Source organism: Triplophysa dalaica, chromosome 13 (genome assembly GCF_015846415.1).
Source record: "Triplophysa dalaica isolate WHDGS20190420 chromosome 13, ASM1584641v1, whole genome shotgun sequence".
Taxonomy (NCBI): Eukaryota; Metazoa; Chordata; class Actinopteri; order Cypriniformes; family Nemacheilidae; genus Triplophysa; species Triplophysa dalaica.
In genome coordinates this window covers 19336472-19350500 of record NC_079554.1, presented here as the reverse complement: position 1 = coordinate 19350500, position 14029 = coordinate 19336472, and the positions used below count along the sequence as shown (strand labels likewise).

At 38.5% G+C, this 14029-nt stretch overlaps 1 protein-coding gene across 1 annotated transcript in view; it reads left to right on the top strand.

The window, feature by feature from the left end:
* dcbld1 (discoidin, CUB and LCCL domain containing 1) overlaps positions 1–14029 on the top strand; it is a 23404-nt gene extending 9375 nt beyond the window's left edge. The window contains exons 6-15 of the mRNA XM_056763829.1: positions 2395–2528; positions 4908–4948; positions 7241–7441; positions 8868–8989; positions 9377–9533; positions 9644–9730; positions 9821–9905; positions 10457–10506; positions 10862–10981; positions 12890–14029. Of these exons, the coding sequence (XP_056619807.1) occupies positions 2395–2528; positions 4908–4948; positions 7241–7441; positions 8868–8989; positions 9377–9533; positions 9644–9730; positions 9821–9905; positions 10457–10506; positions 10862–10981; positions 12890–13449 (1557 nt within the window). The 3' untranslated portion in view covers positions 13450–14029. The remainder of the gene's footprint in view (positions 1–2394; positions 2529–4907; positions 4949–7240; positions 7442–8867; positions 8990–9376; positions 9534–9643; positions 9731–9820; positions 9906–10456; positions 10507–10861; positions 10982–12889) is intronic.

Sequence of the window (14029 nt, the reverse complement as noted above, 5' to 3'; positions counted from 1 at the left end):
TTGTAAGAACTCGGAAGTGAGTAAATGATGATTTTTGGATGAAGTATCCCTTTGATGTGTTGCCCAAAAAAAGAGGCTTGTTTCTGTCATGACGTTAAAATTCAATGAATCAACAATACTGAAAATCTGCAAAAAAACATTATTTTCACTTTAACAGCCATTCGGCTTGTGTGTATGGGTGGCATCATGCTGGTATTCGATGTGGGAAAACTTCAGTCAATCAGGGGTGCAATTCCCAAACAACGACATAACTCACTGGTTGACCGCCATAGTATAATGCATCGTTGGGAAAATTTACGATGTAGTTACGATTGTTTCCCAAAACCGCAATAACTCTGTCGGAGATCAATTGTTTGAACCAATTTGGTTCAGCAATCTAGTTGATGACGCCACAGGGGAAGTGGAGTAATGACGTCTACTAATAAATACGTTCAGACTGAACTATGCTGGAACTACGGAACTTGCAACCATAGTTGGCTATCGATGCTTTTGGGGAAACGCACCCCAGAGTGCGACCATCTATGCATTTAGTTTTACTTATCATACATTCCCACACACTGAAGTCATGGTTCGGATGAGCTCTTTTTGCATTTAGTATGAACCCCAATCACGCATAACAGATTTTCAAGAAAGACAACAGAGACACGACTCTGGGCTTAACGCACACCCGAATGGGCCTTGGCCAACAATGGAGCACAGGGGTTTGCATTTCCACCCTGCTGCTGTCTGCTTTTATATGCGAGCGTGGAAGGCTTTAGAAAAACCGGAGCGATTGATTACTTCACATTGGCTTTTGTGAAGACTGGGTGGAGCTGAGGATTCTGGAATTACACTGCAGTTAAGGGAGTGGATCTGCCCGCCAAAGCTTTTCCGCAGTTGCTCCAAATACATGTGCATTTATTCTTTGTTTTACATATAAATATCACTTCTAGATTGCTTAAGACCACAGTGAATAAAATGGTTCCTCTTTATGCAAATAAGAGAAACGGATTTCCAGTAGGGCAGTTTATTCTCACTAATCTTGTTTTTTTTGCTTTACATAGAGTATATCATATTATAAGGTGAATAAAGTTTGTTTAGAAATAAAAATGTTAAATTAACTTTATTCAGCTTTCCCATTCAGTTTAACGTTTTAATCATTCTGACGTTCTTGTTGCATGAGCTTGAATTCATTTAGAATACTCTGCTGTTGTAAAGTCATAAATCAAGTTAGAGATAGCCGATAGCGCTGTATTTATGGTCTTGACTGGAGGAGACATGTTCGGGTTAATGAAGCATCTCTGTCTGAATGCAGAACAGCTTTTCTGTAGATAAGATTCAATGAATGTTCTGTAAACTCATCAGAGTAATGATTCACTAATGATCTCAAAACAACACAGCAGACCACCCCAGACACTCTGTCGTTCTGCAGCCCATTGTTTTGCTCATGTTTGACTCCTTGAAGGCAAAAAAAGTTGAAAGCATTTTAACTTCAATGCCAAAAAGTGCGGTTTGTCGAGTCAATCCAAACTTTATCTCCCCCGTATTAAAAGAGGCCTAAACATGAATATTATTATATATGCACCTTCACTTCAACATCATTTTTGAATAATATAGTCACATCACTTACAATAAGGCTATATTTGTTAAGATTTAGTTAACGGATAAGCAAACCATGAATAATAACGTTACATCTTCAAATTCAAATGAAAAGTTGTATTTGTTAACTTTAGGAAATGCAGAAATTAAGGAACACGTACAATTGTATTGGCATTAACTAACATTAACAATGATTAATAAATGCTACAAATCTATTGTTCATTGTGAGTTGCTGTAGCGAAAACATTAATGTTAACAAATAAGACCTTATTGCAAAGTGTTACCAAATAGCTGGTGAGCTTATTTGGCGTAAATGAGTCCGACCAGAACAAGAATCTGAGCACTTAATCGAAATATGCTGTCAACATATTATGTTGTCAAGTGAACTCCATGTTTGAAATTTAATTGGATGTGATTGCTGAAAGACCTTTTACTGTCACGGTTGGGTTACCTGGTCCAGGCTATTGAACAAAGGTTAGTTTTAGCGAGGAATGTTAAGTATTTCTACTGCCTGTTACAATTACTCTAATTGAAATAGAGCCCCCTGACTCAAAAATTCCAAACGTATCTTGGCTCTAACCAAGAACGCATGGTTTGTGTTCAATAGAGGTCTCTCGGTATTTACGGGATGCCAGAATAAATTATTATATCCTATTGGATATAGTAAACAGTCGTGTCCTGAATCCTCCTTTTTATCTGTCTGCTGATATATTTACTGTAAGAGGAAGACCTATTTTGTACAGTAGATGCATTATTAAACACAAAGATTGTATACAATTCATACCTTCATGATTGTTTCTCCATTTTCCATTTCAGACGTCTGTTCTGTGTAAAGCAGCGGTGCATGCTGGGGTTATCATTGATCAGTTTGGAGGACCAATCACAGTAGAGGGGCGCAGAGGGCTCAGTCACTACCCTGCTGTAAGAGCCAATGGCATCCAATCCAAAGAGTAAGTCCATGTTTTTGTGTTCTTTTGGAAAAACAGCCTCACATGTGATGACAGCAACTTGCCACTTCATGTTTTTGTTATTAGATCCATTTGTAGAAGTTAACATTGAGCAAAACTTTTTCATTGACAGGTTGGTTTTCCATTGGTCAGAAAAACGGATCAAATTTTATTACATTAGTCAGTTAAAGTCAGTTGGCTGACTAACCAGTTCTAACCATTAGATCAAGGGTATGCTGTGAATTCTGTCCTGTTAGCGTGATGAACGGTCAGGGGTATTGTCTGGACAGTGGCTGAGATGTGTCACGAGGGATGGGGGCGGGTTGAAAACGACACTTAGATTGCCTCTTATTAGAGTCTCTGAGGACCGTTTGAGGGGTGATTTACTAAGAGGACGACAGGCTTTATTCATTCATTCTGGTGGTTGATGTTAAGGGTTGTCGTGGTATACTGGTGTTTACAATAATAATGATATTAACATATCTAACTCAATTATTGATTTTGTGGTAAAGGTGCAGTTTGTAACAATTTTGCAGTAAAATATCCAAAAACCACTAGGCCAGTGTTATATATTTTGTTCAGCTGAGTACTTACAATATCTCAAATGTTTTCAACTTTTTGTTAATAACGAGAAAATCGCCATTCTCCTGTAAATGGCGATATATCCGCGTTACCCTTTGTTTCCGTCTTTAGTGACGTAGAAACCACATGACAACAGTGTCATGGACAAATGCGGAAGTAGTGTCTTGTATCTAGCAATCCACTAGCTTTTTTCGAGCGTCACTTATTTATGGACCACAATTATTCGCAACATTTATAAAACTTTACCTCATCCGCTAACATGATTTCTCGTTCCCGTATGACTGATGGTAATGTAGTTGAAGACAACAGATCCCATCATTTCACGCTCCTTCACAGCGTTATTAAGCTTCGGCATTGTTGTTGTTTTGATCAACAAAACAACCTATTGTGCGCCATCTAGCAGCGGTTTTTACAAACTGCACCTTTAATATAAAATATATCACTGCTGTCCTTCAGAAACCTTGGATGGCCATAATTTGTGATTTAAATAATTTGTCTTAAATCATTATTATTTGTCACCCTTTATGTTTGTCACTGGGTTTCGCAAATATCTAACCAATAAAAAGTATTTAAAAGTGCTTGTCAACTTTGACATCACAGTATGTCATCATTTTAAAAGTACTGTTTTTTTCGAATCCAGACATATGAGGTTTTAGAAGGACAGCGATTATATGTTAAATTTTTTAATTATTCAATACTAGTGTCTGGTTGACTCTCCGACATAGTTGGTGAAGGTTCACTTTCCTGTAAATAAATAAGATTGCATAAAATTGAATTTGCCTGATAGCATTACTTTTTATTGTTATGCTATGTTCATTCAAACAGGTTTCAATGAACCTCTCAAAATAGTTATGAATTTCCATGAGATTGCGTTGGGCTTTTTGCAATACTTGAAATAGATTTTGTAATATTCCACATCATTAATACTGATGATTGTTTAAATTCAACCCCTGTAATGTGCTCTTCGATTATTGTAGTTCGCAAGCACTCCTAAATAAAAACCACATGAAAGATTTATGAAACGTAACCCAGTTATATTTGCGCGAGTGGATTAGTGGGGCATTTCACAAACAGATTGATCAATCAAGCTAAATCCATAATTTCCTTTTAAACAGATTATGTTGATGATGCAACAGCCCTCAGGGCCTGACTTGAACAATACAATACAATACGAGTTACAGTAATTGCATTACTTTGGGTTTGAAGTGAAGCTGGTAACACATGTCATTGTCCGTGCCTCACGATATTTGCATCATTCGGTGTTGACTGGAGTTTGATTTATTGATTTTAATTATTACATTTCCATCACTATTATTTGATCTGCCAGACGTCAGTTTCTTATTTTTTTGGGCTGCCATACAATCCACTGTATCCCGTATTTAATCATCCTGGTATAAACCACATTGCACCCGGAGCTCTGCATCTGATCGTTCGAATGCCATAAAAGTAATTTAAAAGTAATCACATCCAGGAAGTGTGAAAATGACAGGTTTTTAAGTAATGCCTGACAGAAAGGCAATTTTCCGGCATGCTCCTCTGTAATTAACACGCCGCCGCTCTTTTCACGGCCCCAGCTGTACCCCGAGACTCCTGTCAGACGGGTGGGATGCAGTGAGGGAGGTCTGGCCCGCAGCGTGACTGTGATTTGGCAAAAGGAAACAGAATTGACAGTGGGGAATCTCCCTGTCGGCTTCAGTGGGCTTGGCCTTCACATGACAGGACTTTAATGAATCACTTTAATAATGATCTTTTGAGTCTGAAAAGCTCGGTGTTGATTAACGTCTTTCTTTTTTCTTGCAGTGGATCCTTGTCTGAAACCCTCTTCACGTTTGTCACAAATGGTAAGATCGTCTTGTTAAATGATTGTTGTAAAATGAGTTTGGGAACAGAAACGGTTGATCTAAATGTGACATTTTTGTCGTCAAATTTGTCGTTAATTTTTGGCAGAACTAAATCTTTAATCCTGTTAATTCCGGATCCGTGTTGCCATGATTAGTTTTCCCACCTGCTGTCTTTCCAGCTGTCGACATTGTGTAACAGTTTTGTTTGACCAGCATATTGACACCTCTGGTAAAGAAAGGAAGTAGAGTATGAGGTGTTGGCGGGCCGGGTGTTTTGTTGACCAGTTTGAAAAGGGAAATCCGTATTTATGGTTTATCAGAATGAATGGAAGGCGTGGGAACATCTTATCACCTGAATTGGCTTTTCTCTGGCTGTTTGAATCTGGCATAAATCGACTTCCTCTGGATGATATGTGCCTGCACAGACTCGTTTCATCCGGATCAAGTTCACACGCCACATGCCAAATGCAAGTGCCAACAGGAGTCCCAAATGTTTACATTTACCTCTTACTTTATTTAAGTTGTATTTCAAATAAATAAATATAAAATTTAGTTTGATAATAGTCTTGGATAATCTTTTATTTTTATAAAAAAAAGTTTAATTATAGCTATTTTGTTATGTGCTTTTTTCATTTTTGTATTTATTATGTCACTATTTATATGTATTAAATTTTATTTCAGTTGTTGTTTTTTTATTTATTTTATTTATTTTATTTCCAGACATCATTTTAATCCTCCAACCTAAATTTATTTGGGGTTTATTGCTAGTGCAACAATACTAATTTTATTATGTTTGTTTGTCCAATAATATTGGCCCTATATTTTATTTGATTTCAAGAAAAATGTTAATAGTTTTAGTTTTAATTTACGATAATAACCCTGCTGTTTCTGACAACTTGGATGCATTGACCGTTTGCTATTTACAGGCATTAGTCAATTAATATGGACTCATGTATGTATGTTTCCGTTCGATATCACTCTAATCTCTTCTGGTCCAGAAGAGGATCTGTGTTCGGAGTGGATTTTTAATGAAATTGATGAGTATCTGGTGACTGAATGTTGATAGATGTTTGGACACAAATCAATGTATGTCAATTGATTCACAATAATCTTATTAGCATAAAGCTTCAGTCAACAATGACTCGTGCCATTAAAAGAGAACCCTACCGTGATCTCCAATACTCCAGTTTACACACTGTCTTTCCAACAAAGCTTGCAAGACTTTAAACATATCAATGCCTTGATTGGTGTACTTCAAATTGTTATTCCGTACTTTGAGTTTAGGACCCCATTGTTGTTCAAATGCCTGACACAAGTATGCTAAATGATTCAAACTGACTTCAGTAACCTTCTTCTGGTATCGTCCTCGTCCCCCTCCTGATGTTCTTCTGCCCACATGTTTGTCATCTGTTACGTGATCGTCTATCAAATCCGGACAAACACAGGATGTACATGGCCCATGTGTTTTTCCTCTCTTTTCTTCTATTGCTGTGTTCATAGCACATACGTCTCCTTTTAACTGTACACATGGTGGAAGTTTTAAGACCCGAGTGCTTCCTGTTGAGTCAGCGTACAAGTAACTGAGATTTTGCTCTGCATGTGTGCTTTATTATGCTTGTAAACACAATTCACGACTAGAACCTATAAACCCTCTTTTGATGTTCTTTGTTTTTTTTTGATGAATAAGAATTGTTGGTTTGGAATTCAATAATAAGTCAAGATTGTAAATTAAAACATGTCGCCACATCACAAGATCACAGAGATGTAACCGCTTTGACCTTTTGAAATCCATTTATGGCTAGATGTGTTCACAATATGTTACGATTCTTTCAATTTTTACGTACATTATCATTAAAACTTTAGATTTACTACAGCATTGACAGTGTGTATGTTCACAGACGAATCACTTTTTTGTTTCACTTTTGATGAAAGTGTCTTCTAAAAGCCTAAATGTAAATCTTTAAGAATCGGCTGAAAACACATCTCTTCCGTCAGCACCTGGCCAATCATTTCTGACTTCTATATCTTTTCTACTCTAGCTATATATAAAAAAATAAAATAAAATCATAGCTCTGTACACTGTAGTAGGCTTTGTGAGACATGTTTTATTGCTCTTATCCTTTTTGCTGTCCTAATGTTGACCCAATTGCTTCTCAAGTCCCTTTGGATGAAAGCGTCTGCTAAGTGTAAATGTAAATCGAATGTAAATGAATCACAATTGTGTCACACACTCATGTCCAAAGCCACAAAACACAAGATACAGATACAGAATGTGTTTCATTTCTCCTACAGACTGTGAGAAACGGGCGGTTCTTCAGACGGTGGGAGTCATCACCAGCTCCTCGTGGCATAATGTCACCTCGGATGGGACAGAAGTTGACTGGTTCCCTAACAGCACCCACCCGTCCATCTCTGAAGACCCCTGGGCCGCCGAAGTTGCTAACAATCCACTGTGGCTCCAGATCGACCTTGGAGAAAAGAGAAAGATCACAGGTAGTGCACATGTAAACCTCAATGACACGTTTGTATTTCCGTCTTAAAATTTCCAACTTACTGCAATGCATTGTAGGACTGCCTTCTCGATATAGGATGCATGAAGGTTGAGTTTTCCATCTTTGCAAGCTCCGACTACTAAAATTATCCTCAAAAAATGCATTTCTCGTGACCGGCATTGGACTTCCGAGCATTCCATTGATTAACATCCCCCACAAATACTGGTATCTATGTCTTTTGAACAGTTCCTGGTATCGCATGAAAGCACAGAAAGACCCTCTCTGTGTCCATTCATCACAAGTACAAACCCTCTTACAAAAGCACATTTAAATATAGGAAGCCGTTTATTTTGAGCGTGCAGTCAGGACAGGCGAGCTAATTCCGCTCGGCTCGAGGAGACGCGGTGTACTCGAAGCAAGAGAATGCTCACTTTGTCTCCTGTGTGGGAACTTTGCTTCTGGACGTGATGACCTTGAGTGAACGCGGCTCAGCTCCTTGTAAAAACGTTGTTATCTTTGTCGTAAATCTGCAAAGGTAAATAAGGCTCAGGAAGAAATATTTTTATACTCCAGGACGAGTCATCATTCTGTGTTTATAAGATGCTACCCAAGACGTGCTATTTTCATCGGTGCAAATAAAAAAGATAAAAGGGTCGGGCTAAGAGAATACAGTAAATGAGAACATTAAACGGGGATTTGAGTCTTTTACTTTTATTTCTCTACAGTGCTTATGCAAATCTAAAGATTTTTCACAAATGTGAGCACCCTTTTAACTCTAATGGATTTGATCGGCTGTCAATGTTTTCTTGTTCATCTACTGTGAAAATAATGTTGTTCTTCTGTTTCTTTATTGTCATAGTTGTGGTGTGGACAAATTAGATTTTTATAGTTATCCTTCTTGTGAACGAGCCTAAAATGATTTTTCATTGGTTTTCTAATTGTTTGCTATTTGTTTCGTGTTGATGTTTTATTGGTGTCACAAGATTTCTTTCATATCCTTAAAGAAGCTGCTTTAATTTTTTGCTTTGATTTCTTGTTTGGGACATGCACACTTCTTGACTGGCCTTTGAACTCTTTTGCCTTCGAGTAACTTCCTTTTACAACTCAAACACACTTTCAAGTCATCACACTTCAGTCCCGAAATTTCACACATCTTCTGATGGAGGTGGTTGCCTCACATCTGCGATGTTCTTAGTCGTTCATAGCAGGTAATAGCAAATCTTTGGGTGTTTACATGTCGTCATGGGAACATGCTGCTTCAGTGTTTTCCTCAGGGATGTGGTCGGCTCTAAAGTCTTTAGCGTCCGATAGGTCACATTGCTCAACTGACTGGCCGCTTTCATCACTGTTCTCCGTCCTATTAGAGTAAAATATCTGCTTTTGTTGTGATTCAATTTTTGTGATTAAATTATGTCTTTGTTCTACAGGTATTTTGACAACAGGCTTGTCTATTGGGGACATTGAATATTTTGTGAAAAACTACAAGATTGAGTACAAAGAAAGGAACCGCTGGAGGACTTTTGTCCAGTACAACAGCTCTGATGATATGGTTAGACTCTGTCTTTAACTTTTTTATGATTTTTTTTTCTTTGAAGCCGCAATCCGTTACTGTTGCATATTTATTACCATCTCTGTTTGAAACCTAAATTTCAGGTGACTTTATGTACTTTGACAACTCAAATAATCATTATTTAATTACCAAAAGTCATCATAAGCTTAACATTTTGAATCCGTGCAAGACAAGGAGATGGATTTAAACACCGCTTTTTTGTACTTAACCAATTTATATCTCTTTTTAACCAAAAAAAGTAATGCATGCTAACATGGGAGTCATTTTGATTGAATGTTTTTTAAGTATATCTGATGTTTTTATAAAATTGTACCAGCACTGTATGTTTAAGCATGTCTTGTAATATACTACAATGTTCCATCTCAGCTTTTTGACGGAAATTCGGACAGCTTCCTTCGAAAGCGCAACACATTCCATCCGTCCATCTTAGCTCGAGTTCTTCGTGTCATACCTCAGCGGTGGCACAGAGGAATTGCCATGAGAGTTCAGCTCCTAGGTTGCCCTTATATCAAACCCACCCCAGGTACGTGTGTGTGGACATACTTGTATGACTTACATAATTTTTCCTCGATTAAACTTTTGAAAACTATTTTAAACTTCTTCTCTTTAAACTAAACCACAGTCTCTTTGTAGTGAATTCTTCTCAGGTGACACAGGAAGCCCTGCCAACGCAACCCATTCAGAACATGACCAAACCGGTTGCTTCTCAGGCTGATCTGGGTACGACTGTCCGACATGAACTTATTAAACATTAAAGAAATCCAATTTAATTTTTTGTTCACCAACCGGCCTTTTATTTTTCCTTTTCAGTTCATCTGATTGTAATAATCGTACCCATTGTATTGCTTTTCATCCTTATGTTGGTGGGGATCTGTGTGGTTAAAGTGCTCTACAGGTAAGTCAGGTCATGTAGTTTTTATAACACATTACTGTTGTGTTTTGTCTGTATTTTGTGTTGTCTGTCTTAAGAGGGAGGAAAGGTCTGATATGTTCACTGAAGCATGGCAGGCTTATCTTGGTTCAGTACTCATCTGTTAGAATAGCTCTGTTATCAAACACAGCAGACAGCATCAGCATCGCATATGCGCATGCACTGATTCGCTTTCTCTAACCGATACTGAAGCCACCGGTGCCAATAAAGCAGCAGTCGTAGGCTGACATGAGCAATGGGCCTGTTTCGATTCCTCAGCAACACATTGCCAGGTGTTTATGTTCAGGGTTGCAAGAGGAGGAAGATAAAGAAGGGTTGAGGGTCAAGGGTCAGTGTCAGGAGATGTGCCAGTTGGATAAGTCCCTGGAGAGAGAGCTCAGTGTAGGGAAATGATGATCAATGAGTGGAGAGCTTTCATGAAGGTTTTTCAGGGGAATAGAAGGGCTTTTCTTCTGCTTTTTGAGTGATGAGGGCCACCTGTGTCTCTGATGCATATGTTTGTCATTGTCCCACAGTAAGAAGACAAAAGAGGACACGTACGGCTCCGCGGATGCACATCACACGGGTAAATAAAACTCTGGAGAGCACTTAAAGGGACAGTTGCCCAAAAGTAAAATGTATTTTGTCTTTCAAATCACATTTCATGTTATTCCAAAACTTTATGAATTTCTTGCGTTAAAGTAGGTTCATGTGAACAACGGTCAAAGAAGCAATGCACACACTTGCACAGACAGAACCACGTTTTCTGTCTCGTTTCAGCCTTTAATTATTCTGATTGTCTTCATGATGTATCCATTCTTTCCAATATACTTTTTGTTCCGCTCTTCTCCGCATGTATAATTAAAGGGCTTAGCTGCTTGACAAGCGTGAAAATAAATCCGCCTTTTCACGGCTGACAGTTTAATGATTCTCATCTCCAGGCTGCTGGAGGCAGATAAAACAGCCCTTTGCCAGACACCAGTCCACAGAGTTCACCATCAAATACAACACTGACAAGGATCCCATCCAGACATTGGACCTGGTTACCAGCGCAATGGCAGGTAAAGATTCAAATGGTTGGCAGTAAGAATTTTGTGTTCACTTTAGGCCACTTCGCAAGATGTTTACACTGGTCCAGAAGCACTTCTAGTGTTTTAAAGAGGTCATTTTTTGCCTGTTTTTCAACTTTTGTAAATGTTTTTTTTTTATGCGATCGACAACAAGTATTCATGTTTTGATTTTTTCGAAAAACGCTTTGTATTTCATATATTTTAATGATATTCTACACCACTGTCTCAAAACTCAGAAAACAGTTCTGTTGACTTCCTGGTTCTATTAAGTCCCTCCCTCTAAAAAGCTCTTTCTGTTGTGATTGGTCTCCTGCTTAGAGTGTGTATTTGAGATGTCCATTACCATATCCATGTTCCAAGGGCAGGGTTCATGTCAGTTTTGGGGTTTGTGATGTCACTAACCCGAGAGGAAGCTGCTTGTAGTCCCGTTCATTGTTGTCCTATTTATGTTAAAGAAAATATATCCCTTTGCACTGAACTTTGAGCATTGTAACTTAGCATATGTTGTTTGAATGGCTATATTACACACTAGCCAAGGTTAAAAAGTGAAATCCCATTAGAACACCCCTTTAAATCTCACATATATAATACAATCTTAAAGATATTTGTTTAACATTTTGATTCAGTTATAAATGTTTTGTTGGTTTTACTTTGTTCAAACATTTATGTAGAGTTAAAAAAACTAGGACAGGACGTTCTTCTGGACAAGCTTTACATAGTCCGAAGTGGTCTATATAACTTTGGGAAGAGGGATTCTGGACCAATGAGATTTCACTGTGAGCAGAGTCATGCAGTGTAAGGGATAACGAGATATCTCGTGGTAAAAGAATGCTAAACGAGTTAGCTTGTAGTAGACCAAAAATGACGAAATAAAAGACATTAAAAGGATAGTTCACCCAAAAATTTAAAATTCTCAGCCTCAGGTTAATCCAAATCTGAATAAATTTTGTTGTTCTGATGAACACTGAGAAAGATATTTGGAACAATGTCAGTAACCAAACAGATCTCATCCCCCATTTACTGCCATGGTAGGGAAAATAAATACTATGGGAGACAATGGGACATGAGATCGGTTTGATTACTAACACTCTCCCAAATATCTTCCTTTCTGTTTAGAAGAACAAAGAAGGGTGAGTAAATGGTGACAGAATTTTCATTTTTGGATGAACTTTCCCTTCAAAGTTTCAAACCATAACCTGTTTATTTTTAATAGAACTGTATTAGATCTAATAAAGTGTTTAGTTCTTCCTGGAGCTGTAGTCTGATAAACTATGACCGGCACACTTTCTTGAAGACTTTTTATTGACTGTCAAAGATGCAATTTATAATGTTGTTATCATTCTGCACCACGCCAAGAAGAATATTTATTGAAACAGTGGCAACAGGCTGAATGTTGGAAAGATGAACGTGCCTGCTGATATTTAATAAGCAGTTTTCCTCCCGGTTTCCTTCAGGGCTGTAATTAATGATGATATGAGGTTTGTGCAAGACATCAAAATTACAGGCACTTATTCAACCCGACGCCTGCGTTTCAGCCCCAAAAGAGCAAATACAAAAAGATTTCCATCGATTTTATATTTTTAGATCATTTTATTAATTACAGTTGGACAGAAAGCGGACAGTTTGTCGTTTCTTTGTTAGACATTGAGGGGTACGTACTTAAACGTCTGTCTTTTTTTGTTCCACAATTTGATGCCACTGGAGTTCTTTTGTTGCACGCTGCACATTTGGTTAACCAGACACCTTTAAAATATCAGCCTAAACCAAGTCGTACTTTATATTTTTTTTATGAAATCTTGGGAAGAAAATCAAGAATAACAAATTCCCAATTGTATAAAATGCATTTTTCAGCATTAACCATGTTCCTCTCTAAATGAATCTTTCTCTCTTTATCTTCAGCCGAGTACCAGCAGCCGCTGATGCTTGGCACGGACACGGTGTCTAGAAAAGGCTCGACATTCCGGCCCATGGACACGGACGCCAAAGACATCGAGGCTACATCTCACTATGACCACTTGCAGACAGGAATCCAGTATGCCCTGCCGCTGACCAATCAGGAGCCGGAGTACGCCACGCCCATCATCGAGCGCCACGCCTTCCGCAAAGATCCCTTCCTAGCGGATCCCAGCTACTGCGTTCCTGGGGTGGTACTCAACAAAAGCCCATCTTTTCGAGCTGTGGAGGGGAGTAACTGTAGGAAAGTGATCGGAGGGCTGGCCGGAGGATATCAGACGCCCCAGGTCAAAGGGAATTGCTCTGACATCTACGACAGCCCAAAAATCCGGAAGCCTGTTAGACAGAATGGAAGTTTGAAGTACCAGAGACCCCAAATAAAAGCCCCCTTGAAGGAGTGCTATTCAACTCCAAGAGACTGCGTGAGACTGACCTTCACCGGTCCCAGACCGGACCCGGAGGGCAGTAGATCGGACCCGGAGGGCAGCAGCTCGGACGGAACCTGAGCAGAGCTTTACTGTGACGTGTCTGATTTATCACCGAAATCACCTCCGGACTCCTCTGTTAACTTATTTGTATGCCAGGGAAGCTTTGTTTTATATTTTTGAAGTCAGTGGAGCCCGTTTGATTCGTATTTTGTTTTGTTTATGTGACACGCATCGTCTTAAATCGTTGCTTTTTTATTTCTCTTGTTTATTGGAGCATTTTGGGGTTTTATAAATGCTTCGTCAGGACCGGAGAGAGCAGTAATGTGTGGAAATATGCAGAAGTTTGTTCCCTCAACTGTGAAAGTGAGCCAGATGTTTATGTACGTATACAATGTGATAATTTCATTGTTATTCGACTCGGGTCTACACGTTAAAAGGATAATTCACGCAAAAATGATAATCATGTCATTGACGCCAAATTTGGATTTCTTTCTTTTGCAGAACACAAAAGATATTTTGCAGAATGTAAAACATAGTCCCTCAGTGACCTGCATCGTATGTATCTAAACACTTTCTCAAAGTATTTTCTTTTGTGTTCCACAGAAGAGTCATATACAGGTTTGAATGACATAAGGGTGAATAAATGACAGAATTTTTA